The sequence below is a fragment of the Sphaerodactylus townsendi genome, linkage group LG04 (genome assembly GCF_021028975.2).
Source record: "Sphaerodactylus townsendi isolate TG3544 linkage group LG04, MPM_Stown_v2.3, whole genome shotgun sequence".
Taxonomy (NCBI): Eukaryota; Metazoa; Chordata; class Lepidosauria; order Squamata; family Sphaerodactylidae; genus Sphaerodactylus; species Sphaerodactylus townsendi.
Genome location: NC_059428.1, coordinates 97,587,946 through 97,600,351, shown reverse-complemented (window position 1 = coordinate 97,600,351; position 12,406 = coordinate 97,587,946). Strand labels below are relative to the sequence as shown.

The window sequence follows — 12,406 nt, the reverse complement described above, 5'->3', positions numbered from 1 at the left end:
AGAGAATAATCTTCTATTAGATAAGAGATTTATAGTTACATTTTTGTCCTTTCCAACTAACAGTCCAAAGTTATCAAAGAACACTTACATCAAACATTAGCTGTAGTAATTGTTGAATCCATAAAATCAGAGATCATTTGAAGATATTTGTACCCCCCTGTGGTTAGTGGTTTCTCTGAAACCATTCTAATAATTTGGCTAGTACAGAAAGATGAGAAAACAGACATGTCCAAATGTAAGATTGTTTGACGCTCAGAGAAGAAAATAAACCATGAACATTTTAAATTAAATTTCCCAGGTTTTGCTTTCTTGAACTTGTGTTTGCAATACATAAGGTAAAACAAGGACACAATCTGATGTGTCTTGGCTATGTCTGTTTGGGATTTGTTTTTCTCCCAAAGCAGTTTGTTTTAGTCAATATTTTTCTAAGGATCTTTACATTAAATGTCTGATCAATAGAAGCCAAAATAGTTTGATGTTTACTTCGATATTGTACAATTATGCCAACCCAGGAAGGTTTCCCAACCAAAATTGTAAAGAGGATTTTCTGTTTCAAATATATTTAGAGTTGCCATATTTGTTTCCAAAATGTTCAGGCATTCCAGGACTGAGCATTTCAGGCATTTCAGGACCTTCCCCAGAATTGAATAATTTTAATAAAAACCAATGTAAAGAATTCATGTACTTGCAAAATGCATCACTTCAGAAAATGGGTTTTCTTTACAGCAAGCAAGTCAGAAGCATGCCTTTGAGTAGGAACAGTATCATTTGAAATAAAGAGAGTATCAGTTCTTCAGGTCAAGAAATAATGAAAATACTAACCTTTTAAAATCTATGACCATTAGCCAACAGGATAGAGTTCTGGCTGAGTCATTGCAATACTGGCCAACTGCCAATCCTAACTGTAATCTGTATGCAGCTACTCCAAGCAACACAGTGTGGATTCACAATTATTGCTTGTCATTTATAATGGCAATACAAGGCCGCTGCCCAGTGGTGGGATTCAAAAATTTTAGTAACCGGTTCCAATGGTGGTGGGATTCAAACAGTGGCGTAGTGCCAATGGGGGTGGGCGGGGCACAGCAGGGGCATGACCAGGCATTCCGGGGCGGGGCATTCCTGGGCGGGGCTGTGGCAAGGACACAGGGCGCGCGCCTCAGGTGCAGTTCCCCTTCGCCCCCGGCGAAGTAAGGCGAGAAACCAAAAACTGTTTACAATTGTTAACATATTACAAATGTATCTAATTGTCTATCTCTCAACTCCCCCAACTAAAACATCCTAGATTGCCTCCCTCCTTCCCATATTTCCCTCCCTCCCTACTTTCAACTTCCCCTTCAGATTCCTATTACTACTTTATCTATTCCACTTGAAAGAAAACTAACAGAGGGAGAGATCCAAAATCCTTAATCTAAAAGAGTAGTTAAAACTCCTCTCTTTCCAATATAAATTTCAAGGGAAAAAAAGAAAATGAAAAATCTTTACCTATAATACTTTCCCAACCTTTATACTAATGAACAAAAAAATAGAATTACTATATATTGAATTATTTCATACAGTTCATACACACGTGGGGGATGCCATGGGGGGCAGGGGGGCCGCAGGGGGCCCTGGGGGACGATTTTGCATCCCCCACTTGACGAGATTTGTTGTACCCAGGGACAGAGATTACCCCCTTGTCCCTAGTGGAGTTAATCATTAACAGCCGGTTCTCCGAACTGAGGAAAATTTTAGTAACCGGTTCTACCGAATCGGTGCGAATAGGCTGCATCCCACCTCTGCTCTTGCCCCACTCCAAAATAAACAATTTTGGCACTACTTGGAACAGTGCTAATGCTATAAATTTGATTCAGTACCTATTCTAAAGGCTAGAGTTGGAAGAGAGCAATCTTAATTTCAAAAAAGGTGAAATCGTGTTGCTCTACCATCACAGTAAAAACCCAGAAAACAATGTTTGCTACTTTGAGTATTTTTTGTGAGCTCTGAATCAGTTCCTGCAGTATATCTGGTCAAGGCTACTTCAAATGAATAAAAATAAAACAAGAACAAAAAAGCCTGACCACATCAAGATTCACAGCCAAATTCAGATACTTATAGAGAAGAGAATTTTCAGAAACCAGTATTTATTTTCAGTTTGATTACCCAGATCTGCAGACTTGCTCATACTTCTCCTACAGCATAAGGACATTACAAATGTCAGGCAGCAAATCTTGAATTTTGAAAGATCACCTAACATTACAGGTGTGAATATACACACTTCATAGATTCAACGGCTGCTGATTTTAGGAATCTCAGACAAGAATCCACACTCCCTGGTCCTTTGACAAAACTTAAAAAGAGGTGGCTTGTCAACCTTGGCCTGCTTCTTCTACCTCTTCTAATCGCCTCCTCTGCTCTTTCTGCTGCTCAATGCGTTTCTGTCTCTCTGCCAGCAGCTGCCTCTTGTACTCTTCTTGCTCTCGGAGCTGCTGTTCCTGTAGCAGCTGTTGTCTACGAAGAGCCTCAGAACGCTCCTTGTTTTCCTGCTGCAACCTCAGGAAATCACGTCTCAGAGTAGATTCTCCAGGCACATTAACAATAGAGCTATGAAAAGAAGGAAAGTTGTTAAGAACACCCAAGAAAAAGCAGCAAACAGCTGAGTATATTAGATGTTGCTTAACAACATACAATTTTTTCATTCTCATTTCATATAATATCTTTCATTTCACCAGCAGCAATGAAATTCTACAATTACATTAGGATAAATAGTGCAGACAGTAGAAAAGATAACATATAACCTTGCCCAGAATGATAAACAGTTAAAGGCTTTTTTTAAGTCTCCAAAAAGATACAGATAATTGCAGGGGGCGGGAGGGGGGAGGGAGAGATACCCTATCCCATCACTCCACGGAGCAAAGTTCAGTCCATCTAGCTGAGCAGCCATTTTATTGATTGGTCCCACATTTGGAAACCATTCTGTGGTTTTGCTCACTACCCTGTGACAATTCCAAAGGTGGCCCGCAGGCTCAAAAAGGTTGAGGACCTCTGTAGTAAAGAAGGTCCTCTGTATGCCTATAAAATTTAAATTTAGGTTGCTTAAATCATCAAAATGGCATTACCTTGGCTCTCCTTCTTGTTCAGGCACTTCCTCCTCCTCTTCTTCACTTCCACTATATTCATATTCTGTTTCATCTAGTGGAGAGAGACATTATCATTAAACTTAAGTGAGTTGACTATAGCAGCACAGATAAATTTCATGCATAAATTATTTTATCAATAGAACACTATTTGGAAAACTCTACACTCTTTTCAACAGAAATATGATTGCAGGGTTGTATATTTCTCCATCATAGAACAAAGCATGCCGGACCTTCTTTGTTGTAGAATGCTTCACTTGGGTCTTAGTGCTTACCTGGCCCTACTCCCCCACCCCACCCCCCACCCCTCCATCTGTTTGAAAGTTTGGAAGTAAAAATACATTTCCCCATTAATGCTCTTGTATCAAAGTACCATGTTCAAGAATGCATAAAATAATGGTTTTTTACTAAGAAGAAGAAGAGTTTGGATTTATATCCCCCCTTTCTCTCCTGTAGGAGACTCAAAGGGGCTTACAATCTCCTTGCCCTTCCCCCCTCACAACAAACACCCTGTGAGGTAGGTGGGGCTGAGAGATCTCCGAGAAGCTGTGACTAGCACAAGGTCACCCAGCTGGCGTGTGTGGGAGTGTACAGGCTAATCTGAATTCCCCAGATAAGCCTCCACAACTCAAGCGGCAGAGCTGGGAATCAAACTCGGTTCCTGGGGGTGCTGTATTCCGCCCGTGCGGAAAGGGCCAGAGCATAGATAACAACAAGGAGCATTAGTTTAGAATTCACCACTCTGATCTTAAGCTGCATTATTTTATGGCGTAAACTGCATTTGGCAAGTAGAATCAATACCAGAAATTCCAATCATTCATGCTGGAAAGTGGGTCACCCATGAATTTTAATTGTATTTTCAACTCCTCCCATATTGTCTGGCCCACAAAATCCTTTTCTCAAGCCCTGCTCTCAGTGCTCCAGCCTACAGAGATTAGGCATGTGGGAACTAGAGGCAGGGTTATTTCAGTGATGGCACCTGGCTTGCTAGTTTTATGATGTTTCTTTGGTGTGGCAGGCTAAAATGTTTTTAACCCAGGCTTTTAGTTATGGGTTTTCTGGCCTGCTTCAAAATTGAGGACTGTTTTACAAATATTCTTTTCAGAATGTTATGTTATGCTTTTCTATATCCTGACGTCTTTTTAGCAATTAATGGATGGTCGTAAGGCTTGTTTTAATGGCTTTTTATGCTTGATAATTTTTAGACTGTTTTGTTTTATTGAAGCTTTTTATTTTGTAAGCTACCTCACAAAAGTGGCACACATACTCTGTAAATTAATTAAAACAGATAGGTAAATCTGATACAGTATCCCAAAATGGCACTCAAGATTGACCAGAAGCTTTTTAAAAATAGGCAAGATTGACCAGAAGCTTTTAAAAAATAGGTACGTTAATATCACAATTTGTTCAGCCAGTTCAATTTCAGTTCAACTATCGTTTCATCTCTTGGAAGAAGTAAAAAAAAAAAAAGCTACTTCAGATGCTCCCAAAACTATTAGCATAACATTGTGTCGAAACATAAGACTGCTATGCTATATCATAAACAGCATTTGAAACTCCTTTTACATTCCACAGTGGCTTGCCATGTAATATTGGTGGGAAGGCTATACAACTGTTCAAGAAACACAAGTTCAAAGCACATGAGGCATGCAGCAGTTTGTTGGATCCTTGCCAAAATACTAAATTTAAATTTCCCAAACCACAAAAGTAAACAGTACACACACAAGAGCAATTCGAATCTCAAAAAGGGTACATACCTTTCTCTCCTCTCTTCTTCCTGGTTCTGTCTATATGATCTTTAAGCTGGATTCGGACTTGCCTTTCATTTGGCTGATCACGTATAAATGGATGTTTTAAAAGCTGCTCTGTAGAAGGTCGTTGCATATAATTTTTCACTAAACAGCCCTCTATAAAACTAAAGAACTTTTTTGACCTAAATGTATAAAATAAAGCACATTTACAAACAAACAAACAAACAAACAAACAGCAGTTAAGTAACTTGGCCAGAAAGAGTCTTTCTTAAACCTGATAAGCCTCAACTGTAATTTTTAAAAAGTCTGGCAAAGCCACAAGAATGTAAATCAATGATAAGGGCTATTAAATCTTGAGCAACAACAAGTTATATATGTATGCATCAGATAAGAGAAGGAGAATGTTTTAATGGCAATAACTTGCTAATATTGTTTAATTTTTTCTGATGCACGCATTATGCCCACTGGTACAGCAATTTAGAACAATCCTACTAGGAAAAATAGCAGCAAGTGTCCAGCTCAAACACAGAACTTCTTTAAGAAGAAATAAAATAAGTCCTCATTCTAGCTGATAGGTAAATATAGAGGTTTTCCTGCTCTTTGGGCAGAAAAAATCGACTTCCAACAATGGAATATTTCATTTTAAAGGAATCCTGCATCAAATACCTTTATTGCAATTTTATATTTAACAATAAATCATGCAATAAATCCATGCTTCACTGTGTAGCCAGTCATCCTGAAGATTTCTGTAGCTATCAAAATAATCCTCAAAGGACATTTTGATGGAAAATAAAAGCAAAATAAGTAATCCATAATGGACAGGAGTAGCTGGACCCGAATGCACTGCAAGCACTCTACATCCTAACCCAGTCTCAAAAACAAAGTATGTGTGTGTGCTCTTCTCTTACACATTAGTTTTACTTGTCAAGGTGACTAACAATGTTTATTTACAACAAAGGTTTTTAAATGAGTATGTTGTGTCAATGTGGCCAGAATCAATAATCAATGCTGGTTTGACTCTGATGGTATTAACTATTAGTTCAGATACACAAACCCCAAATCCTATGCTTACATACAAATGTCTTCTCTTTCCTCCTCTCCTTTTGAGTTTTGGAGTTAGTGATCTTTGACTGATTATAAGTCAGAGTTTACCAGTATATCTGAACAAGTTTATGCTAAATAAAAGTCATGTGAGGAGAAGAAATAGGAAAGTGCACGAGCATAAGACCCATGTTGTGACAAACCATGGTCTAACATTATGTTAAATCAGATACCAAGGCTGATCTGGAATGAGATAAATGCCATTTTAGCTGCATACACGGATTTTCCACTACCTATCCAACCCTAGAAATTAACACTACCCCAAAAGTGCAAGAATTCACCTTCTTCAGAAGGAATTTGGTAAGATGGACTAACTTCTTTTCAAGCCAGTTTTTATACAATTCTGCATCTGAAAGCAATTTCTACTGCTTTGTGTCTTTATAGTAGACACAGTCCTACATGCCATAGAAAGGCAGAAACATATGAAATTACCATGATGACTAACTAAAATAAAGCAATGGAATCATCTGTTTTGTGTAGTGGTGCTACTGATTTAATGACAGCACTGATTAAGCTACAAGATCTGTGAGACAAGTCTAGCACTGTGTGAAATACAATCCTCTCAGGTTCAAATCCATTTTTGGACAAGGAACAAATTTGCTGAGGATAAAAATGAACACTTTTATTTTTGGTAAGGATAAAAAATGAACACATTGCATGAAACTTCGTTCAGTCCTTAAACACACACACTTTGTTTCCAACAGAAGATTCAGAGATAGCAAGTTTATTAATCAACAATATGACAGTATTGAGGCCTTTTCACCAACAATTCTGTGTTTGCTGCTGTCAACGTTTACACACTTATCTAAATGGATGTGTACCGTTTGCTGTTTATACCAAGCTGTCTGAATTAAATTAAATTTAAGTACAAGTAGTCATGCTTAAAACAATCAGTGTTTAATGACTATCTTAACTGAGCATTGGCCACTTCCACACATTTGTAATAGTAAATCGATTTAAACTGTTTCATTGGCACATTATGTGAACAGTCTTGGGCTCCCTTCTGGGAAAGAGGCAGAATCATAACAGAAACATTTAAATAAATGATTCATTAATTGTAACACCATCTTTAAATAGAAATTAGGAATCAGTGGTGTTGTCCTGTTCCCTTATTATGTTATGTTTCAGAAATTAAGCTGTGGGGAGAATAAAACCAACATTTTTACCTTCAGCGACTGCACAATTTGTCAGCTTAATGAGATGCTGCTCTGTCAACAACAATGATTCTTTTTTTGTGTAACATCTCCAAGAGAAAATATTTTTCTAGAACAAGCAGAGCTAAAAAAAAACAACCTATGCACATCTCATTTGGGCTTATGAATCAGCAGTGCAGAATAGGGATGTGCATTCAGGTGAAGCTGAACTGAAAATATATCTGATATGGCAAGCATCCCAAATGAATCCAGGAATTTTTCAGGATACAGAAAAAATAGGTCCTGAAAATTTTTTAAAAAATATTTGGGATTAACAGGGATGATTAGGAGTCAGCATTCGCTGACACTGTTCGCCCCTCTTCTTGCTTTTCTTTGTTTCTGAGCCTTTCGGGGTTTCTATTGATTTGCCAGGATGCTTCCATCTATTTTAAATATGTTTGTCAGTTTTGAGAGTTTTTTCTTGGCCAGAGTGGCTTTGTGGCATTGCCCCCCTCCCCCCAGCTTGGATTTGTTCTGCTATGATGCTTCAGTTTGACATTACTTCTGGTGGACCTGGGTTCTGCTTCTGCACACAGTCACTAGTTCTCCTGGGCTTGTAAAAGTGCCCCCTCCCTTTCACTTTCCACTGCAAAGATTCTCTGGTTTGAATTTGGTTCTATTGAGCATGAACTGCCAGAGTGACACTGGGTTCTCCTGGGCTTGCAAAAGCATCCCCCCACCTTAAGTTTCTACTGTCTGTTGGAATTCAGAAATATCAGGAATTACTAAATTTTTCATTTCCATTTTTTTTAAAAAAAACCTTTTTTTGCACATTTTAGTGTAAAAGACCAATTTTGCCCAGCTAAAATATTTTTTCTTGTCTTTAGAAACACTCTGAAAAGGAACATGCTACATTATAACCAAAAGCCACATCATATTACAGAATAACAGAGCATTCACCTACCATTTCTTGGATTTTAGCCGTGGAGGAGGGTTTCTTGGGATAAGAAACAGGGCTCTCATTGGGTGCATGTCACAGAGAGCTGTAAATAAGTACTGATGGTTAATTTTCAGTTTTATCATTGATTTGATTCAGTATTTTACAGTATCAAATGGGCAATGGTGGGACTACAGCGAACACAAAATGCAAAAATGTCCCTCTTGATTTTAGACATCTTAGAATCACATATATACATAAAAACTTGATCCCTAAAAGACCATCTGTTTATAAAATGCTTCAGAAGGCAAGGATGAAAACTGCCATTTCACAGATGTAGAGAAACTAGATGCAAAAAAAAAAAGATTTAAGACCTTTTGCGGGGTGGGGCAAGGCATATTATCCATTATATTATACCATTTAACAATTTAAATACATCTAAAACTGGGAGTGTTACAATTTGCACATTCCAAACTCTACTGCGGCTCTCAACATAATGTTTACATGGATTCGATAATCTTCAACTTTTCCCTATTTTTTCTATTAACAGAGTTCAGCCAAAATCACTGAAAAATAACACTTTCACCCAAAGTTTTAATGGTCAAGCTGCATTACCATATATAGGATTTTATATTTATGGTGCCTGGTGGAGTGGGAATTAAAGAAAACAGAAACTCATCATTCATTGTGCTTTCAGAAATCTCAAGTGAAAGATTGGATTACAAAGCGGAACTCAAAGTATAGGTTTCAAACTAAACCAGCCCAATGGAAAATGGATATATATCACTTACGGGGAGCTCCTTCTGCCATCTCTATGGCTGTAATGCCACATGACCAAAGGTCACTCTACAAAAGAGACCATATGTTAGTAAATACATTACACATTCTTCCTTCTCAGTTACAGTTAATTATGCACTACATGAAGAAAGACTAGAACTGCACAAACTCTGAACTCTAAAACATACTTTAATTTTCCTGTTAACATGCCATAGAGGGATAACACACATCCCACATATCTAAATACATACATTTGAAAATTTAAACTGTCCAAAGAATCTGGTCTTTAGAATCTATATTGGTAATCTTCAGTAATCAAATGTAGCTATGTTTCTAGTGAATTATTGTATGCATACTTAATTTAAAATATTTTAAACTATTTTACAGCCCAATCCAGGAGGGGCTGAAACCGCCGATGGAGGTGGTGTGGGGCTGCACCAGCAGATTTGCTCTCCCCAAAGCACTTACTCCGGCATAGTGGCAAATCCACCAAGAGGGCAGCTGCAGTGGCCCTTGATGGCAGACAGGCACGGCACTCCTGAGCCCCTGTTGCCTCTGCCCTGGGGGTGTGTCCAGTAGTGGAGCCAACATAAGCCCATATAACCCAATGGAGAGCTTTTCAGCAGCAGGTAGACTTTTTTTGGTTGTTTTCTGTCTCCCTGCACTGAGAAGCCCTCTTAGAGGTGGTGAGCAATGCCTGAGCAGAAGCTCTGGATTGGGTTCTCCATGTTTGATGTTCACTATGCTGGGCTATGACTGTAATAAAGAATGACTGATTGATGTTCACTGCCTTTTTGTATCGAAAGGCAGCACAGAAATGTTGAAAATAAATGAATAAATAAATAAATCCTTTCTGGAAAGGTTAGAAGCACTGTCCCATATTATATGACATATACAAGCAGATGTTTTTTCCAGTTTGTGAAACTCTCAGTATCTGATTACTCAGACAGGTATACAAAACGTGTGATGGCTGTTGACAAAAAGAGGCTTTAAACTCTCTACAGAGCAACTTTTAGATGCAGGGAGGGAAAATAGTAGAGAGAAAAAAAGGCACTGCTCCCTAGATAGATTAAAACTTTTCACTAATACTTTGCCTATTGTATTTTAAATGTAGCAATGGATTTTGAATTTCAGGAATATTGAGGTGCTTGTCAAGAGATCATTTGCTCTCAATTCTAATTGCTTCAACGCTTGCACAAAGAAATCCATGCAGAGAAAATGCTCTCAAGCAAATTTGAGATTAACAGTCTGCTTCCACCAACAGGTACAGTTTTATCTCCAACAGCAACAAAGGAGATTACAACTAGTTGGATTCAGATCTTTTCTGCTAAAGGAAAGTTATTCTGTTTAGCTCAGTTGAATACCCTGACCTCCCTGCTCCCATCAAACCCCACTCTATGCTATTCCTGTGGAACAGGAAACTCCCCAGAACAACATGAGGAATGAAGAGCAGCAAAGACATTATTCAACACTGCCCAAGCCAGCTCAAATGCTTTCTAATATTTCTCTATCCCACAACCTCTCATTCAGCATGAGCCATTAAGGCGTATTTCCTGCAGTCCTAACTTAATTAATACCTCAAGTCACCCATAAAGTAAAACGAGAACAATCCATTAAAGCAATTTATTCATTTCTTAAATTTTTATCCTATCCTTCTTCCAGAGATCACGTGGCAGTACACACAGATCTATCCAGCTAGGTATTTATCCTCAAAATATTCCTGTGAGGTATGTTAACGCTGGGAGGGAATTTGACTAGACCAGGTTTATCCAATGAGCTTCATCGCTGAGTGGCCATTTGGACTTCAGTCTCTCCAGTTCTAAAACCACTCCCCTAAGCACCATTCTGGCTCAGTTGAGTAAGATACAAAACAGCAATCAGGTTGAAAAGGCCAAAGCGACCTTGCTGCTGTAGTGAATGCATCAGAGAAATCTAAAATATGAAGCAAAATAAATGCTTCTAGGTTCTAAATCATCTGCATGAATCTTTGGAAATGATACAAGAAGAAATAATAGAATGTATGATTCTTTATCTTCAAGGAAATAATGGTGTCATGTCATCACAACAGCACCTCAAAAGAGCACCTCACAACAGCGCCTCACAACAGCTACTGTACATCATGTCTCATATCTTCTGGGTACAAAAGCCCACAAATTCACTTTCACGTTTGTCATGGCAAGCCATCAAGCATGATAAGCCTCTGAGCTATTCAAAAGCTTGGGCTATGCCACCAAGTTTGGGCGAGAAGTGGAAAAGCTAGCATACTAACCTTTCTTGAACCTTTAACATCTGGAACACATATTACATAGTGGAGGAACTGTTACCTGGTTATATCATCTAAACTGCTTTTCTCAAAAAACCCAGCTCCATTAGGATAAGCAATCATCTGCCCTTAATAAGATTGCTTTCTCCAGACAGGTGCTTTTTCCCCATATAATTGAATATTCAGAAATGTTGCCTGGGAAGGCTGGCATGTTTGATGCAATCCAAAGTAGTCCAAGCCCCGGTGATATGGGGACAGGTAAAAGCATACAGCCATCCTCTATTTTTCTATTCTCTTATTAGCTCCTTTTGATTAATCCTCCAAGAAGTCATCCCACAGCTTTCTTTCATCATTGTCTATCATTCTGCTGCTCAAGTCTTCTCATAACCACTCTTTCATAAAGCACTTTAACTCAGAAACTGGTATGTAGTCTAAACAAAGATTTTATTCTTGGAGGCAATAAAGGCTTTCAAATCTCTGGACTAGCTCAGTTTAATTCAGCCTAATGTAGCCCTACTTTTGATGTCTTTTTCCTCTTTCCTCTACCCTGTTCCCCATATTAGTTATTTTCAGGAAACTAAGAAGTAATTGGAGACATAACTAGAAAGTTGCTCAGCTTTAAAGTAGGAAGAGGAGGAGACCAGTTCTAAGATCATGTAACCTGACTATTATTAAGGTTTAATACTGATACCAAATCAAAATTGAACCAAGGCTATCTTTAGAATAAACCTAGGACTCTTTTTGGGACCAGGAATGAGGTGCTTTTACAAACTACTCCTTTGAGGAAGAAGAAGAGTTGATTTTTATACCCACTTTTCTCTTACAGGCCTCAAGGAGTGTCAAAGCTTTTACAATCACCTTCTCTTCCCCTCTCCACAAAAGCTACCTTGTGAGGTACAGTGGGGCTGAGACGAGTTCTCAGCGAACTGTGATTGGCCCAAGGTCACCCAGCAGGCTGCATGTGGAGGAGTGGAGAACTGAACTGGCTCTATAGATTAGAGTCCACCACTCTTAAACCCTATACCACACTGGTCACTTCATATTGCCTTTATGGAAAACACTTCCAAATGTGAAATCAACATATGCACAGCTTACCAGTGCTAAACACAAATGAACATTTTTAACTTATTGTACAAGTTCTAGGAAGCTGCGTGGTGTTAAGTGTATAATGATGTCATAATAGGTTGGATCTGGACTAAATTTTTCATTAACGATGAGGTAATTAATACCAGATCCCTCTTCCCGCTGCACACCTCCATCCTGCTTCTCATGCTAATAATGAGGGGCCCTCCTATACTCCATGATCAGATATTCAGGGGAATCAGTGGGCA

The 12,406-nt window shown here is 38.6% G+C and overlaps 1 protein-coding gene across 1 annotated transcript in view; it reads right to left on the bottom strand.

Annotated features, from left to right (window-relative positions):
• Positions 1-12,406, bottom strand: part of MAP4K4 (mitogen-activated protein kinase kinase kinase kinase 4) — a 72,974-nt gene that overhangs the window by 47,804 nt on the left and 12,764 nt on the right. The window contains exons 5-9 of the mRNA XM_048495348.1: positions 8,827-8,881; positions 8,063-8,141; positions 4,871-5,046; positions 3,096-3,168; positions 2,370-2,580 (exon numbers count right to left, since the gene is read on the bottom strand). Of these exons, the coding sequence (XP_048351305.1) occupies positions 2,370-2,580; positions 3,096-3,168; positions 4,871-5,046; positions 8,063-8,141; positions 8,827-8,881 (594 nt within the window). The remainder of the gene's footprint in view (positions 1-2,369; positions 2,581-3,095; positions 3,169-4,870; positions 5,047-8,062; positions 8,142-8,826; positions 8,882-12,406) is intronic.